This window comes from Triplophysa rosa, linkage group LG18 (genome assembly GCF_024868665.1).
Source record: "Triplophysa rosa linkage group LG18, Trosa_1v2, whole genome shotgun sequence".
Lineage (NCBI taxonomy): Eukaryota > Metazoa > Chordata > Actinopteri > Cypriniformes > Nemacheilidae > Triplophysa > Triplophysa rosa.
The window spans coordinates 17,686,514-17,702,034 of NC_079907.1; the positions used below are offsets into that span (position 1 = coordinate 17,686,514).

At 36.4% G+C, this 15,521-nt stretch overlaps 2 protein-coding genes across 3 annotated transcripts; one reads left to right on the plus strand and one right to left on the minus strand.

Moving 5' to 3' along the window:
* Positions 1-705: 705 nt before the first annotated feature.
* Positions 706-5,107, minus strand: cops3 (COP9 signalosome subunit 3). 2 transcript variants are annotated; one of them, XM_057358939.1, is made up of 12 exons: positions 4,678-5,107; positions 3,923-4,052; positions 3,621-3,733; positions 3,484-3,533; positions 3,308-3,400; positions 2,955-3,134; positions 2,494-2,634; positions 2,223-2,396; positions 1,892-1,978; positions 1,519-1,632; positions 1,112-1,192; positions 706-1,027 (listed from the first exon to the last, which is right to left on the minus strand). In XM_057358939.1, exons 1-12 carry the CDS (start codon positions 4,730-4,732, stop codon positions 974-976), a joined length of 1,272 nt encoding a protein of 423 aa, XP_057214922.1. In that variant the 5' UTR covers positions 4,733-5,107; the 3' UTR covers positions 706-973. The 2 variants fall into 2 exon arrangements, with proteins under 2 accessions (XP_057214922.1, XP_057214923.1); XM_057358940.1 differs by lacking the exon at positions 4,678-5,107 and having other exon boundaries at positions 3,939-4,049.
* Positions 5,108-6,437: 1,330 nt separating this feature from the next.
* LOC130569349 (5'(3')-deoxyribonucleotidase, mitochondrial-like) lies at positions 6,438-9,354 on the plus strand. Its single transcript, XM_057358942.1, has 5 exons — positions 6,438-7,209; positions 7,607-7,707; positions 7,855-7,915; positions 8,116-8,230; positions 8,327-9,354. The coding sequence occupies exons 1-5, from the start codon at positions 6,955-6,957 to the stop codon at positions 8,479-8,481; spliced, it is 687 nt and encodes a 228-aa protein (XP_057214925.1). The 5' UTR covers positions 6,438-6,954; the 3' UTR covers positions 8,482-9,354.
* The last annotated feature ends 6,167 nt before the right edge of the window (positions 9,355-15,521 follow it).

Sequence of the window (15,521 nt, forward strand, 5' to 3'; positions counted from 1 at the left end):
GCCTTTCTTTCTGTTGCAAAACACAAAAGAATAATGTTTGTAACAGAACACCGTTGGTCCCCATTGACACAAAAAGTGCAAGCCAATGGGGACCTACGGTTTTCTGTTACCAACATTATTCAAATATCTTCAGTGTTCTGCTGAAGAAAGTAAGTCATACAGGTTTGAAATGTCATGAGGGTGAGTAAATGAGCACACCTTTACCTGTTGCTTAGTGACGGTTGCATTGAAGTAAGTCAGAAATGCACATGGTGTTGTGCATCTAATATTGATTCATGAGTTGAGTATGTGCGCTCAATCTGCACAACATTTAAACAACCCGCAAACTGGCTAGTGAGTGATTTTACATCGTTACCACATCTGCATGATTCTCATAACTTCATTGACCGCGACCCCGCTCACCCCCTATTTTCAAAAACTCATTGAATCTAGACGAATCACAATCACCCATTTTGGATGCAAAATGGCGCATTTTGCCAAAAGGTGACAAGTTGGTCCGATACATTTTTTTACATTTCACAACTGTAAAAGTCCTAACTTCCTTCCCCGTTGATATTAATACTACTTCCATCAAAAGTAGGTCTACTATAGTCGCCATTATATGTGGCTAGTATTTTATGAGGGATGTAATAATATACTGTATGCCTCTCCCCATCCAACTGCCCATCATTCTGTAGTGTTGACATGACGATAATTATACAAATCTAATTTTGAACAAAGAAGTCCAGTATCTTTATTTGTATGATCGTAAATGATGCAGTGGCGTTTCAACCAAGCATTGATAAATAAAACACTGACAAAAATGAGTTCTTGTTTAGGGTGCACTGTGACGAAACAAAAAAGGTCATTCCACATTTATGTTTTCCTTCAATATAGTCCATATTCAACAGAACTGATTTTGCTCTCGTGAAGGATTTCCAGCTTTGGGATGAGGGGAAAGAGGCGGGGCTAAGCAGTGATCCACCCAGTCTCCTCAGGAGTAGCTTGATGTCTTGCTGCCAACGTCATCCTCTTGCGTTCCCATACTCTGAGAGACAAAGCGAAATGAAAGGCTGAAATCAAAATCTGTCCTCTCCGAGTACTGATTTGTAATAAAAAAATGTGATTGTACCTTTTGCACAAACTGGGGGTTTACAGTGATTTCTTGATCCATAGACTTTAGTTTCTCATCCAACTCTATACACTTCAGCATCTACGTAAGGGTTAAAGGTGAGACAGAGTTTACAGATTAAATATTTTGTAACACAAATAGTGCAAAAAATATCAGCATGCATATTGTAATGCATACGAGTATATAAATATTTATTTTATAAATACAGGTACATTATAATAAAAAGATTGGTTGAATTTCATAATAATACTTTTCATGTGTTAATGTTACAGGTGAAATAAATGAGACAAAAATATGGGGGCTAATTTCATACATTTATGCACTGTTCTCAGACAGCTATTTAGATTTTGTGACCTTGTTATCTTATACAATAGCAGTGAATTAAAAACAAAAGCATAATTACAAACCTCTTGATCTATTTTGTGGAGCATTGCAGGGTTATTGTATTTTTCAGGGTTATCATGGAAACAGACCATGCCATCTTTCTGGTTGATACTTGCATAAATCTCTCCATCCTCAATCTGTGAAACACGAAAAACACCAACAAACTTCAACAGCGAACAGAACCCCTAGTTATTTATGTAATGTATCCTGTTTTGTGTAGTGATACACAAAACCACATTTGGAAAACAAACTGATTATTTCACAGAGGAAAACGTTAGTCACCACAAAACTATTTAGTGAAAAGTTCAATGAATCTTAAAGGGACATCTGACAGAAATCTATGTAAAATAAACGGATGTGGTTTGAAGAGCTGTATGTAATTGTGAGGCCTCCTACCATATGAAGGACATATTTCTCAGCTTCTTGAGGGCCGGAGAGCTGAACTCGACTTGCCATGTCTTGTAAGGATAACGTCAAGAATGTCTGTCAACCGAAAGAACAAATACATTGTTGTTTCTGTTTTAAGGTGAGATTTTATACTCTGATTCACAAAACAACTATTGCATTCCATTTAACAAAAGAATACAATGTAGTCAATACATAACAATCTACTCAAATTAACAAAGTATAAAAAAACAAAGAATTACCTTTTAAACGGGCTGTGACAGTAATGGGAAAATATTCCCCCATGACTATCACAGTCTCTTTAAAACCTAGTTTCACTGACCTTGGTTAGCCTCTGAATGTTTTTCTTGTAGAGCGATGACAGGCATTGTTTGACTAGGCCAGTGTTGTTGTCCCGTGTAAACGTCTCGCTGTGTTTGTTGACCAGAGCACGGAGGTCTGCTGGGTTGTTGGTGGCGTACACCTGAGCCAGCTCATGGTAAGCATTACTGAGTGGCTTTGGAACATAAATAAACATAAAAAATTATATGCTTAAAAAGTACTTTCTTGAATCCAGTGCAAAGAAAAAGCTACATAGTCATGTTGTGACTCACCTTGATAAATCGCCCCACGATCTGTGATGTGTATTTGGGTAGCTGCTGTACTTTGCCGTGAAGTATGAGTGACACAAGGATGTATTTTTTGTATGCTTCTAACATGATGTGACTGACAGCCATTGCTGGAGTGGTTATTGCCTGAAGAAACAGAGATGAAATTTCTTAATCACTAACAAGAAAGTGATGGAAGCTAGGACCGGGCGATACACTGCAAATTCACTAAATATGAATGAATGAATGAATGAATGAATGAATGAATGAATGAAGCATTTATATGATCTTGATGCTTCTGCAGGTCAAACAAACCTCAGCAACACTGTATTGCAATCTAATTACATGAATATCAAGACGTGATGTAAAAAAAAGATGTAAAATATCCTTAAAATGCAAAGAGTTATTATTTTAAACCTGTCTCAAAACTGGAGACAAACCAAAAACTGCATAAAAAAGATAAATACCTGTTCAAAAAAATACAGTGCCCGTTCAAAGTTCTTCAGACCTGTGTAGATCATGCCACCATAGTAGTAATAACATAGAAAGGGCTTTGCATCATACGCTCCATTCTCCTTACAAATATCCATCATGTCCAACTCCAGGAACGGTACGGCAGGTTTGAAGCACTTAGCTAATAAGCATAACTGTAAATAGAGCATTATAACATTCGTTACATAACAAAACATAATACCGTCTGTGTAAATAAAGTTATGAGTGACAATTGTCTCGTCCCAAGTGTACGTCATAGAAAGTCTATGTAGGAGGTAGACAGCAAAGACCCAATACTGTTATCCAGCTGTTTAGTTTCCCAACTCACCTGACACAGGTCTGCATGAACTGAGGTAAGCTGGTTTGTGTTCATCTGCATTTTATCTATGGCCTGTTTGAGTATACTTATTCCACGTAACGGCTGGGGAGAAAAGAAGAACTTAATGTGACGTTCTGTTTAAATTCAAATTTACTTAACTTTCACAAACAACAGAGTAAACTTGCCTGTTTTCTTTCTACAAGAGCATTTGTCAACTGGTGGCAGAGACCAGCAACTGTAAGGGAAATACAGCAATCAAAGCATAGAAAAACAAAAGATTAAAAAGTAAAGTAAAGTTTGTTTATTTTGCTATTTATTGTACATGTGTCTGTTGCGTATCGGATGTGTTCTCCATTGCAGGTACTGATGAAGAGCTGGACTTGGGAAAACAAGGTCTCGAAATCAGGGATGTTTGGCATGGAAAACTTCACAAACCTGTAATGCAGTCAGAACAAACTAAATACTTCTACAAATATACAACAAAAGCATTGTAAATTGCACTGATTTTAATTTTTACTTGTCCGTTTAATTGGCAAGATCACCTTTTTTTGCCTAAATAAATGCTGAATTTTTTTATAATAGTTTTAGCACTACAAAAGCAGCAACAAGAAGTCAATAACTTACAAGACAGCTAACACACCAAGGGAGTGTTCTTGGATGTCCAAAGCTCCAAGAACAGTGTCCAGGTGAGAGAGATTCTTGGCCAGAAGCTCCCCACTTTTATTGATCAGCTCACATAGTTGGGTCATCTGACCTGTAAGCCAGGAAACATAATTGTAAAGTTATGGCCAAAAACGCTGAAATAGCATGAAAAGTGTACATGAAATCAAGGTATTGAAGTTGTAATGATTTCGTCCGGTCCGTTTCAATTAGTGTTGTACAGTCTATGCTAAGCAACAATAATTATGGTGCAGATCAGCATATAGATCAGCAAAGTAAACATTATGATGTTTAATAAGTAACGTTAGGTTTGTGATCTAAAATTATGTACACCTGCGCATACCTTTACCACTGCAAAAGTCATGTGACAGATTAAGACATAAACTGATCACAGCATAGTATTTTACTGCCACTTCCGAAATTCATTCAATATGATTCATGTTTTATGACTCAGCTAACGTGACACGTTCAGTCATTGGAACAGGATAAAACCTTAGCAGTTCAAGCTAAGACAAAATGTCTAAATACGACAAAAGTAAAATGTTGATGCTATCAATAATGTCCAAATACCATGCGTTACTGTATGAAATATAAACAACTAGCATACTTTCAAGCTAACCTATCATGCTATTCGGGTTTTAGCATTAAGCTACTTAGCCGATGTGTACGTTAGAGTGATTTTACTTCAGAGTGTTCACGAGCCGTGTAATCGGTCGTACCTTGAGCGGAGAGTTGCCGCACGTTATTTACGAACTGCTCCAAAGCTGAAGCCATCGTTTTGCGCTTTTGTGAGGTTGTTTTTCATTCAAATGTCAGAAGCAGCTCTGCTGTACAGAAGGGACGGGCCCAGAGCCGCCAACGGCAAACAAATATCGCGAGGCTTGAGTGACAGCTCAGATTCCGCGAGATTTCAAGGAAATGACCAGATGTCTCGTTTCACTTGGAAGCTAAAACGCACGGTACATATAGGCCGTTTCTCAATTCCAAGAACGCAAAGAACTGACTTGTGTTTTTGTGGAGACCGGTCTTGCGAGGCAGCCTCGAAAGAACGAATTTGGATGGACGCGCCGCAGTGACTTCTGGGACTTCAAGCATATTCCGTAGGCGCGCAAGGCTGCACACAATGCATCCTTGATATCGAGAACGCATACGGGTACTTTCTGGGAAAACTGTTGTTAATTTTGTGGGAATGGCATTGAAAAAACTGAGTACATTTTTATGGAATGTAACTACTCCAAATTATTCTGGAATTAAAAATATTCTTGTTAATATTCATGTAATCCCCTTTGGCTATAAACAAATTAGGTTTGGCGTTCTTAAGAAAGATTGTACACAACATTATCTGGTTAATAACCCTTTCGGACTTGCCAAATTCTTTATTCATAAATGTAGGTATTTAAAACCCCCTACTTCCTTTCCTCATTTTGTAAATGATCTTAACACCATGTCTTTTTCACTTGAGAGATTACACAGTGATAAGGCTGTTACATTAGCTCTTTTTTTCAGTGAGATAAGTGCCTTGTAACCATCTAAATCCCCTTGTGTTGGTATGTGTATTATTTATTTAGTTTTGTTTGTTTCACTTTTTTGTGTAATATATAATTTAGATTTTTTTTTTAAAAAAAGCACATCACTGTCAAATTGATATTTGTTCTGTCCGCCTGTTATAGTGTTGTAGTTTTTTTTAAATGATTTGTCAATTCTGTTTATTTGATGCTTAATTTATTTGTAAATTTGTTTCGATTTAATATAAAACTTCCGGGTTACTTTCATGCGTTCTCTGTTCTTGTTGATGACGTAGAGCGAGAGCTCGAGGACACAGGACCGCTGAAGAACGCATATTGAGAAACGGCCACAATCTAAGACAATTCAAAGACTTTGTTGCGTAGACACATGCCAATTCTTTATTGTGTGTGTTTTTTTTTATTCAAACCAAACTGGCATTTGGCCTTTGAAAGCTACATTTTGAGTTTGTTATTTCTTCCGGTGCCAGTGTCTTGGACAAAGATTCTCTAACAGCATAGATTATCCTCTTCGGATCATGTCCAGGGAAGGCGGAAGTGTCTTTAAACAGACAAAAACATCTTAACATTTCAGTTTGAACGTAGAATAACGTGTTATTGCGTGACATTAGTTTTAATGTTATATGTTCAGACATCTAATATATCTGTAAAACAGACAACTCGATACAATTTCTAAAAAGTAAATTTTTTTTAGGGAAATCTACAAAAATATCAATGTACCCCATTTTCATCTTTATTTTATGTTTACATTCAATGCACCGCATGCAATTATTCCGTTTGCTATTACCATCATATTTTTGTTAAACATTGACATGTTTCACAGAAGTTCAATGAGCTACACTTGATGTTAATGACAATGTTAATACAACTCGTTGGTATTTTACCCACTTTTATTTTTGAGTGACCCACTTTACAACATTTGAGTGCGTTATCTCTCACTCAGTAAATTATCTTGGGCCGGGATGTTCCGTGACCATTTACACTAGAAATAACCACTACTTTACAGTATGGAATAAATAAACAACGAGTATGCAATGAAACAGTGTATACTACTTTTTAATATTGCTACACATATTTGATATAGGTTGCGTTAGCCTTAATCCGACACTTCCTCCTCTTTCCACTTTTAGGCGTTTGTACAGCTGTAAACAAATCCAAAAACGGGTCTGTAGGGGGAGATCAACCCTGCAATTCAACACCACCGACTGGAAAACATGAAATTGCGACCCTCTGACCCCGCCGAAACAAACAAAAGACACTGTAACAAAGAGAAACGTGTTTACAATGTGCAAAACAATAGAGATAATAGAATTAAAAGAGGTAACGTTACAATAGGACCGGCTTCATTCGGTAACAAAACAGCCCCCCGTACACGTATGAATAAATGAAACTTTGCACATTGCAAAGTGACAGCGTTAGATTTGTAGGAATTTGGATCGGTGGACTTTGAAGAGCTTCACCTGCGGTTCGATCATGACTTTACTGCCGAGGATCGTGCGGTGGGTTGAGAGAAGCGCTCCCTTTCACTTTAAATGTAGTGCCAACATGTCCATGAATAACAGGAGACTTCGAGTCCTGGTGGACATGGACGGTGTGATCGCGGATTTCGAGGGAGGATTTTTAAAGAAATTCAAGGCGAGGTATCCGAACGAGCCGTATTTATCTTTAGAGGACAGACGAGGCTTCTGGGTGTCGACGCAGTACGGTGATCTGAGAAGCGACCTGTGTGTAAGTATGTTAAGTCTTAAATGTACATTTGTGGTACCTAATATCACAAAGTGTATAATGTCATCACAATTCTAAAGTTACCTAATATTTCCAGGTTTGACTGTAGGAAACCAGTATAATGAAATGTCTACCCAGACAGCATTTCTGGACATCATAGGTACATCCCAAAAATGTTGTCTGGGTAGGTCATTAAACTGGGTGAAGGGACTTTTATGCTTGATATGATACTATCAAATAGATTTGTCTATTTATGGTCAGTGCTGTTTCCATTCAAAAACGTTACCTGTTGTAAAGGGTTCAATGATCAAAAGGTGCAGAAACCTGCTGACTAGATTTGGAGACAGACACATATCTTCAATGAACTTAATAAAAATGCAGTTGATTCTTTTGACTTCAGGACAAGGCCATCAGCATTTGGGAGTCAAAGAACTTCTTTATCGAGCTGGACCCTGTTCCTGGAGGAGTGGAGGCTGTGAAGGAGATGTTCAAGATGGAGAAGTAGGTTATAAACTACATTGTGTCATATGTACAGTATAGGACTATGAACTTGCATTAGAGGTAAGCACATATCTTACACAATTTCATAACAACTTTAAAGAGACCATTGCTAGGTCTTTAAGAGCTGATTTTTCTTTCTTCACCCAGTACAGATGTCTTCATTTGCACCAGTCCAATAAAGCATTACAGCTACTGTCCATACGAAAAGGTAAGATTCTCGTAAACCGACATTGACCGGTTAATTTAACTGTTAATTTGTGGCCACGTGATACAGAACATGTGTCATTGTGTACATAATACCCCATTTGGTCTAACTAATTGACAAGCTGAATAATTTTTGAGTCTGTATTTCAGTGAGTTTTCTATTAGCTTCCATGGATCCCTCTCATTAAGTGTGTTTGTCCCCAGTATGCATGGGTAGAGAAACACCTGGGCCCTGAGTTCCTGGAGCAGATCATCCTGACCAGAGACAAGACCATAGTGACCGGAGACATTCTCATTGATGATAAACCTGATATCCTGGGTGAGTATGAACTGGATCTTGTGTCTGTTTTGACCCAGAGTTCACGTGTAATACATCGACGTCACAAGTTCTGTTATTTTTTTTTTTCCGTTGAAGGTGTGGAGCCCAATCCTTCCTGGGAGCACATCCTTTTCACTGCCTGTCACAACAAGCATCTGCCACCAAACCCCTCCCAAAGGCGACTTCTGTCCTGGGCGGATGATTGGAGGGGTATGCTGGCAAGTAAGCGCCAACAACGAGACAACCCATAATGTGACATCTTGCACTGGGTGCCATCATACATCTTTACTGGTGCACAATTAAGTACATTGTGTGATAATAATATGAAATATAAAACAGGCCTCATATACATTACACTCTAAAGGTCCAAAATAATGCCTGCTATTTAACATGGTGATTGACTTCCCAGACATTGATGAAAACAGTAGAAAGTAATCTTGAGTTATACAAACAAGTTTGTAAGATTGCAAGTGTTTTATTTAATCGTCCTTGCAAAACTTTTAGCTTCATGTTAGTTTTGTTTATTTTGCTTTCAACTGAGGGTTCTAATTTTTGTTTACATCTAGTTTACTTTAAGCATAAACTGCCTTTCAATTCAGTATCTAGGAGGACAAGAGGAATTGTCTACAAGCAAGGGAGAACATTTAAATGTACTATTTCCACTCCTGTCTAACCTCACAAATATTTACAAATATTAGTATTAGTATGAGCTGCTTTCAAACCCACTAAGATTTATCACTGGTCACTATTTTTTTATGGGAGTTTGTGAAAAACATGGATGCATATTTATATGATTTTAATTCAGGGAGAACATTATACTCAAAAATGGTCATTTTTATTGCTATATATCATAATTCAGATATTTAGTGAGTCTCATTAGTTGTCTAGATCAGGCTAAACCATGCCAAACCACTGCATGTTTAGTTTATGTACTGTGACTGCAGAACAAAACATTGGAAGGTTTTTGGGCAAATAGCACTCTTAACACTAGAGGGCAGTCTGAGCACATTTATTCATGAGAACACCTATGTTGCTTTGTTCAGATTTTGGTCAATGATTTATTAGTTTGCAGCATGGATCTTTTAATAAACCTTTTATGCCTTGAGGGTAGATGTTTCAGTTAATGGATTGCATTTATTTAATTTTATTGCATTTATTCATTCTTATATCGTTTCAAGCCTATATTACATTCTTTGTGTGTAACACTAAAAGAAGAGTATAAACACCAATCTACTTTCACACTGGACATTCTGCTAGACTTTATCTTTTTATTCCACACAATACAGCCATACAGGTTTGAAACAATATGAGCGTATGTAAATGAATGTTCATTTTTGTGCTGTTCGTTAAAAGTATGAGTTTTACACAAACTATCAACACAATCCTATGGAAATCCACAGCTATATTACGAAGTGGCTTATTCCTTAAAGTTTGTCATAATCTCATTCATGCATTTTTAAAGACAAGCTGCTTCACGCAAGTGATGGTTACAGTAAGATTTATTCTTGATCTTTTTCCGAAATCGTATGTGTTTGCATTACATACATCATACAAATTCATATGAAGTAGCCAACTCTTAAAATAGTTATAAATGTTTGTTAGATCATGCTAAATTTTGTAGATATTGTGTGTGAAGTAATGCATGATTTTACTTTAGTACACAAAATGTACTGTCATGAGCCATTGTAAACAATACTTATCGATTTATAGGAGCAGTTCAAAAATTGCTTTATAAATTTCTTTGTTCTGTTGAACACAAAAGAAGATATTTTGAAGAATGTAGGCAAACAGTTCTGGGGCACTTTTGACTACCGATGTAATTTTTCCTACTATTCAATGGTTGCCAAGAACTGTTTGGTTCAAAGCTTTCTTCCAAATATATTTTTCTGTGTTCATCAGAACAAATAAATGTATACAGATTTGGAACAACTCGCGTGTGAGTAAATGAAGACAGAATTTTCAATTTTTAGTATGTAGTATTTTTTAGTAATCTATCCATTTAATCACAAATCCTTTGCATGATTTTAACAAGAATGGGTTTATCACTTTATGTGCAAGAACAAACAAACAAAGTGTAATCTTAAATATATACTTATAGATTAAAAAGGACTACACAAAACCACAGATGATCAAAAGAGTTTAAAGTTCAGTGCTGTTGAAAATCACAGAATCATCTCACGAGTTCTTTTGAGAACATTAGTGCTCAATCATAGTGGAAATGACATGATGAGTTCATGAATTTCATTCCAGTGAACAGGACCTGAGCTAATCAGACTTAACTTAAAAGCTGTAATGAAATTCAAAGATATCTTTAACGGAAAAAATGATGTTTAATGAAAGAACCCCTGAATGTGAAATTGAATGCAAAATATCTGCTTATTTGAAACAAGTTGATAAAAACTCTTTAGGCATACACATCAGAATCCATAAGTACTTGTTTAACCAGTTTAATATCAAAATCTGATGAAAGGTGAAGTGCCTGTTATGTCTTGAAAAGAGATGACAGTGCATTTACATACATTGAGCAAACACTTTTATCTGAAGTAGTGCATGCAAGGTATACATTATTTTCAGAATGTGTAATTCCTGGGAGTCAAACCAATGACTGTTGTTCTTCTGATGCAATGCAATATCAGTTAAGCAGCAAGAACTGTATTCAGGAAGCAAATGCATTGAGGGTTAAAGATAAATACAGTGGCAAGAAAAAAGTATGTGAACCTTTTGGAATTTCATGGTTTTCTGAATAAATTTGTCATAAAATGTCATCTGATCTTCATCTAAGTCAAGGGTATTGACAAACATAATGTGTCTAAAAATAATAACAAAAAAATCTGATCTTTCATATTTTTATTGAACACACTCATTCAACATTCAAAATGGCAGTGGAAAAAGTAAGTGAACCCTTAGAATTAATAACTGGTTGACTCCCCTTGGCAGCAATAACCTCAACCAGGCTCTTCCTGTAGCTGTGGATCAGACCTGCACATCGTTGAGGAGGAATTTTAGCCCTTTCTTCCTGGCAGAACTGCTTTAGCTCTGTCATATTCTTTGGACGTCTCATGTGTATGGCCCTCTTCAAGTCAATCCATAGCATTTCTATTGGGCTGAGGTCTGGGCTCTGACTTGGCCACTCCAAATGGCGGATTTTGTTTTTCTGAAGCCATTCTGTTGTGGAATTGCTCCAGTGTTTTGGGTCGTTGTCCTGTTGCATCATCCACCTTCTACACAGTTTCAGCTGACGTACAGACATTCTCACATTATCCTGAAGAATTGTCTGATATACTTGGGAATTCATCTTCCCCTCAATGATTCCAAGCTGGCCAGGCCCTGATGCAGCAAAGCAGGCCCAAATCATGATGTTTCCTCCACCATTCTTTACAGTTGGGATAATGTTTTCATGATGATATGCCGTGCCCTTTCTACGCCAGATGTAGTGCTGTGTGTTTTTTCCAAATAGTTCAATCTTAGCTTCAGTCCACAAAACATTTAGCCAATACCTCTGTGGAGTGTCAATGTGCTTTTTTGCAAACCTCAGGCTTGCAGCAATGTTCTTTTTAGTAAGCAGTGGCTTCCTTTGTGGTGTCCTGCCGTGGATACCCTGCTTGTTCAGTGTTTTACATATTGTAGACTCATGAACAGAGAGGTTAGCAAGTTCCAATGATGCCTTCAAATCTTTGGCTGTCATTCGGGGTTGTTTCTTTACCGCATTGATGAGTCTTCGTTGTGCTCTTGGTGTCATTTTGACTGGGCGCCCACTTCTTGGTAGAGTAGCAACAGTCCCAAAGTGTCCCCATTTGTAGATTGTTTGCCTAACTGTAGACTGGTGCATTTCTAAAGTCTTTGAAATAACTTTGTAACCCTTGCCAGCTTTATGTAAATCAACAATTCTTGATCGTAGCTCCTTTGAAAGCTCTTTTTGGCGAGGCATGGCTAACATAAGCGTGTTCTTCTTGTGCAGAGCAAACTCCAAAAGTTTGAGGGGTTTTTATCAGTCAAAGTAGCTGTAGTCCACACCTCCAAACTTATTATCTTAACGAGACTCCTGGTGTGCTAAAACCTGACTCCAATGAGCTTTTTTGAGGTCATTAACTCAAGGGTTCACATACTTTTTCCACAAGCACTACTAGGTTTTTTTGAAAGAAAAGATTAAAAAAATGTTGTGTTATTATTTTAGACACATTTTCTTTGTCAATACCCTTGACTTAGAAGATGATCAGATCACATTTTATGACAAATTTATTCAGAAAACCATGAAATTCCAAAAGGTTCACATACTTTTTCTTGCCACTGTAAGTTCACAAGACCATACACGTGTAGCCTCTCTGCAGACCATCCCTTCTGGCTGAACTGGGATAGTTCACCCAAAAATGAATATTCTGTCATCATTTCAAACTAACTTTTCTTGTGTATGAACACAAAACCAATGCAAGTCAATGGCCGTTGTTGTTACCAACATTCTTCAAAATATCTTCTTATGTGTTTTGCGGAAGAAAGTTAGTTATAGGCCTACAGGTTATAGGAAATGACAAGAGGGTGAGGAAATGATGACAGATTTATTTTGTGCCGCTTAAGTTAGAAATAGATGATTTAGTTTATTCATAAGCAGGTTTTTTGAGTCCTCTGTGAAGGTAACACATTAGGCTTAATGATCAACAAAAGTAGTAGCTCTTGGTTTTAGTGAAAGGCTGGAAAAGTCTAGAACTCTAAGACCACATGACAGCACATAAAATGTGCTGAGAATAAACTGAACACCAAAGCTCTGTTGAATAAACACTATTACTGTAGTTTCAGAGAAATAGACAATCTTAGACACTATTGCCACTTTTTCACAGTAGGGGGACTTATTTAGTGTCTTTGGATGAAAAAACTTTAAATTTTTAGAATTTTATGACGTTAAATGGGTAGTTTTAACATTGTCAGTTTTTCATAGTGGAGTGTTAAGAAAGTAATCTATTTTAGAATGTATAAAGCAAATTTACTAAAGGGAGGCGATGATCGATTGTTGTATAAATAATTAAGATCATTACGTAAATGTTCTCGGCGGTGGTATTGACATTGGTGCTTGTTTAATTGCAATGCTTTTCTCAATAAATAATTTAAAGGTAAAGTGTGTAATTTTCTTTTAGATGTTACAAAAGTTTTTAATAGTTTAAGTGCAGAGTAAACCAAAAACTAGTTGTTTTTTGGTTTATGCCCTTAAACTAAAAGGTGTGGCATAATCGAAATGTTGATGTATTTGATAAAACTTTTCAAAACAGCAACATGGGTTCTATAAACACCATGCATTGTGCAGTGTTTTACCTTTGCAGTGTTTTTCTGTTTTTCTTATTTTCTCCTGTAAAGATGCTTTGGAATAATGCACATTGTGAAAAGTGCTATATAAATAAAATTTTATTTAATTGAACCAATGGTGTGAGTTTAGGATAGGACTGTTTGTTTGTCTATGGCAGGCGGGGAGAGTGTTTGGAAAACATGTGTTTTATTTAGAAAGAATTACACACTTCACCTTTCCAAAATAATATACAGGTTTATGGAAAACATAAAAATCATCATATTTGAAGTGGAAAATGATATGATATGATCATATTTTTGTTACTCGTGTTCAAGGGTCTAGTGCACCAACAGGATTCTTATTCAGTTTTTAATTCAATACACATAAACATTTATGTAAACATGCATAAAAAAAATCCATGATGTGTGAAAAAACATGTTTATCTTGAATAAAAATGTCTGAGGTTTAAAAATCACATAAATTTTTATAAAAAAAATGGAAAGCCACTCACACAGACCTGAACACCACATGAGGGTTAATAGTCTAGAAATTAAATAGACATTAATGTCAGAATAAAAGGATTAAATGAAATGTATTGGTCAAAAGGTGTGGTAACCTTCAATAAATTATTAAACCTTTTTCAATAAATAATGATTAAAACGGAGACAAAAACATTTCAAAGTAGTTCAAAGCATGCATGCACATGTACAATAAAGACTAGCACTGTTTGACATTGTCCTGTGGAATAATTGACAAGGGATGTGGTGGTCTTGTTGACAAATGCAAATGCATCAGTGTCCCGGGAGAGCTGTTAGTGTGCTCAATTATCTCTTGTCATGAACATGAAACTAAATGTATGCTGTTACTCATCTTGTTAATCACTGTACTGTATGATCTTGGGTTGTCTGCAGTCATGCGGATATCACAGCTTGTGTTTGTTAAGTTTTGAAGGACTAAATATTATCACAAATGCTTCAATAAAGATTATATGATGAAAGCGCTTGTCCTTGATACTGATCGATAACTGTGACTTATTCAAGATAAAGCACAGTTATGACCCCTTCAGCAGTTACCATCACTGTATAGCACTCATAGATGTTGTGTATGTTCCTGTTTAATGTCTGATTGTATTTTCTAATGCATCATATATGATTATACTTAAAAAATAGAAGTCTGGTAAAAATTGTGTTTTTAATATGTTTATTATGTCATATCAATATAAAAGCATAAAGTACTCGGGGCTGTGCTATGGGAATACAGTCATGGCTAATGTGCTTATATTGTCACTTAAATGACACTTCAAACTAAAAGCATGTGTTTGTTGTTAAGGTATATGCCAACATATATACTCTATTGGCTTAGGGAATGACATTGACAAGCAGTTTGCGTTAGGGGGCACTAGACCCTCTTCCAGCTTGAACATCACACCTCTGATAATGGAAAAGACCTGTCCAAAACACTCCCAGTCTGGAGATTTGTCAGTAGATTTAAAATACACACATAACTCAGCAGACTGGATTTGAATGATAGAAATCCCATTAAGTTTCTAAATACAACAACAAATAACAAACTTTTCAAGACTAACCTAGTTTTTAAGAGTTTGTTAAGCATATAACAAACAACTCTTATGACAGTTATATCAAGTTCCAACCATGTTTGTTATCATGTTTGACAAGCAGAGTGGGACGCACTGGTCTCGCATCTCTCACCTCTCACGGAGGAGCTCGGAAGCATAAAAGGAGGAGCAACAGAAGTGAAGGACGAGAGAAAATCCAGGCCGGTTCTCTCTCGTCCTTCACTGCTGTCGCTCCTCCTTTTATGCTTCCGAGCTCCTCCGTGAGATATGCGGCCCTCTTCCCGCTCTGCTTGTCACAATGATGAAATAATTTGACCATTAAATATACAACTTAGCGTAATTATATATAATTTATAAATAAAAGAAATTATATTATATTTTGAATTAATAATTTATTACAAAATAATTAAGAATTAATTAAGAATTATTTATTTTTAGGTAAT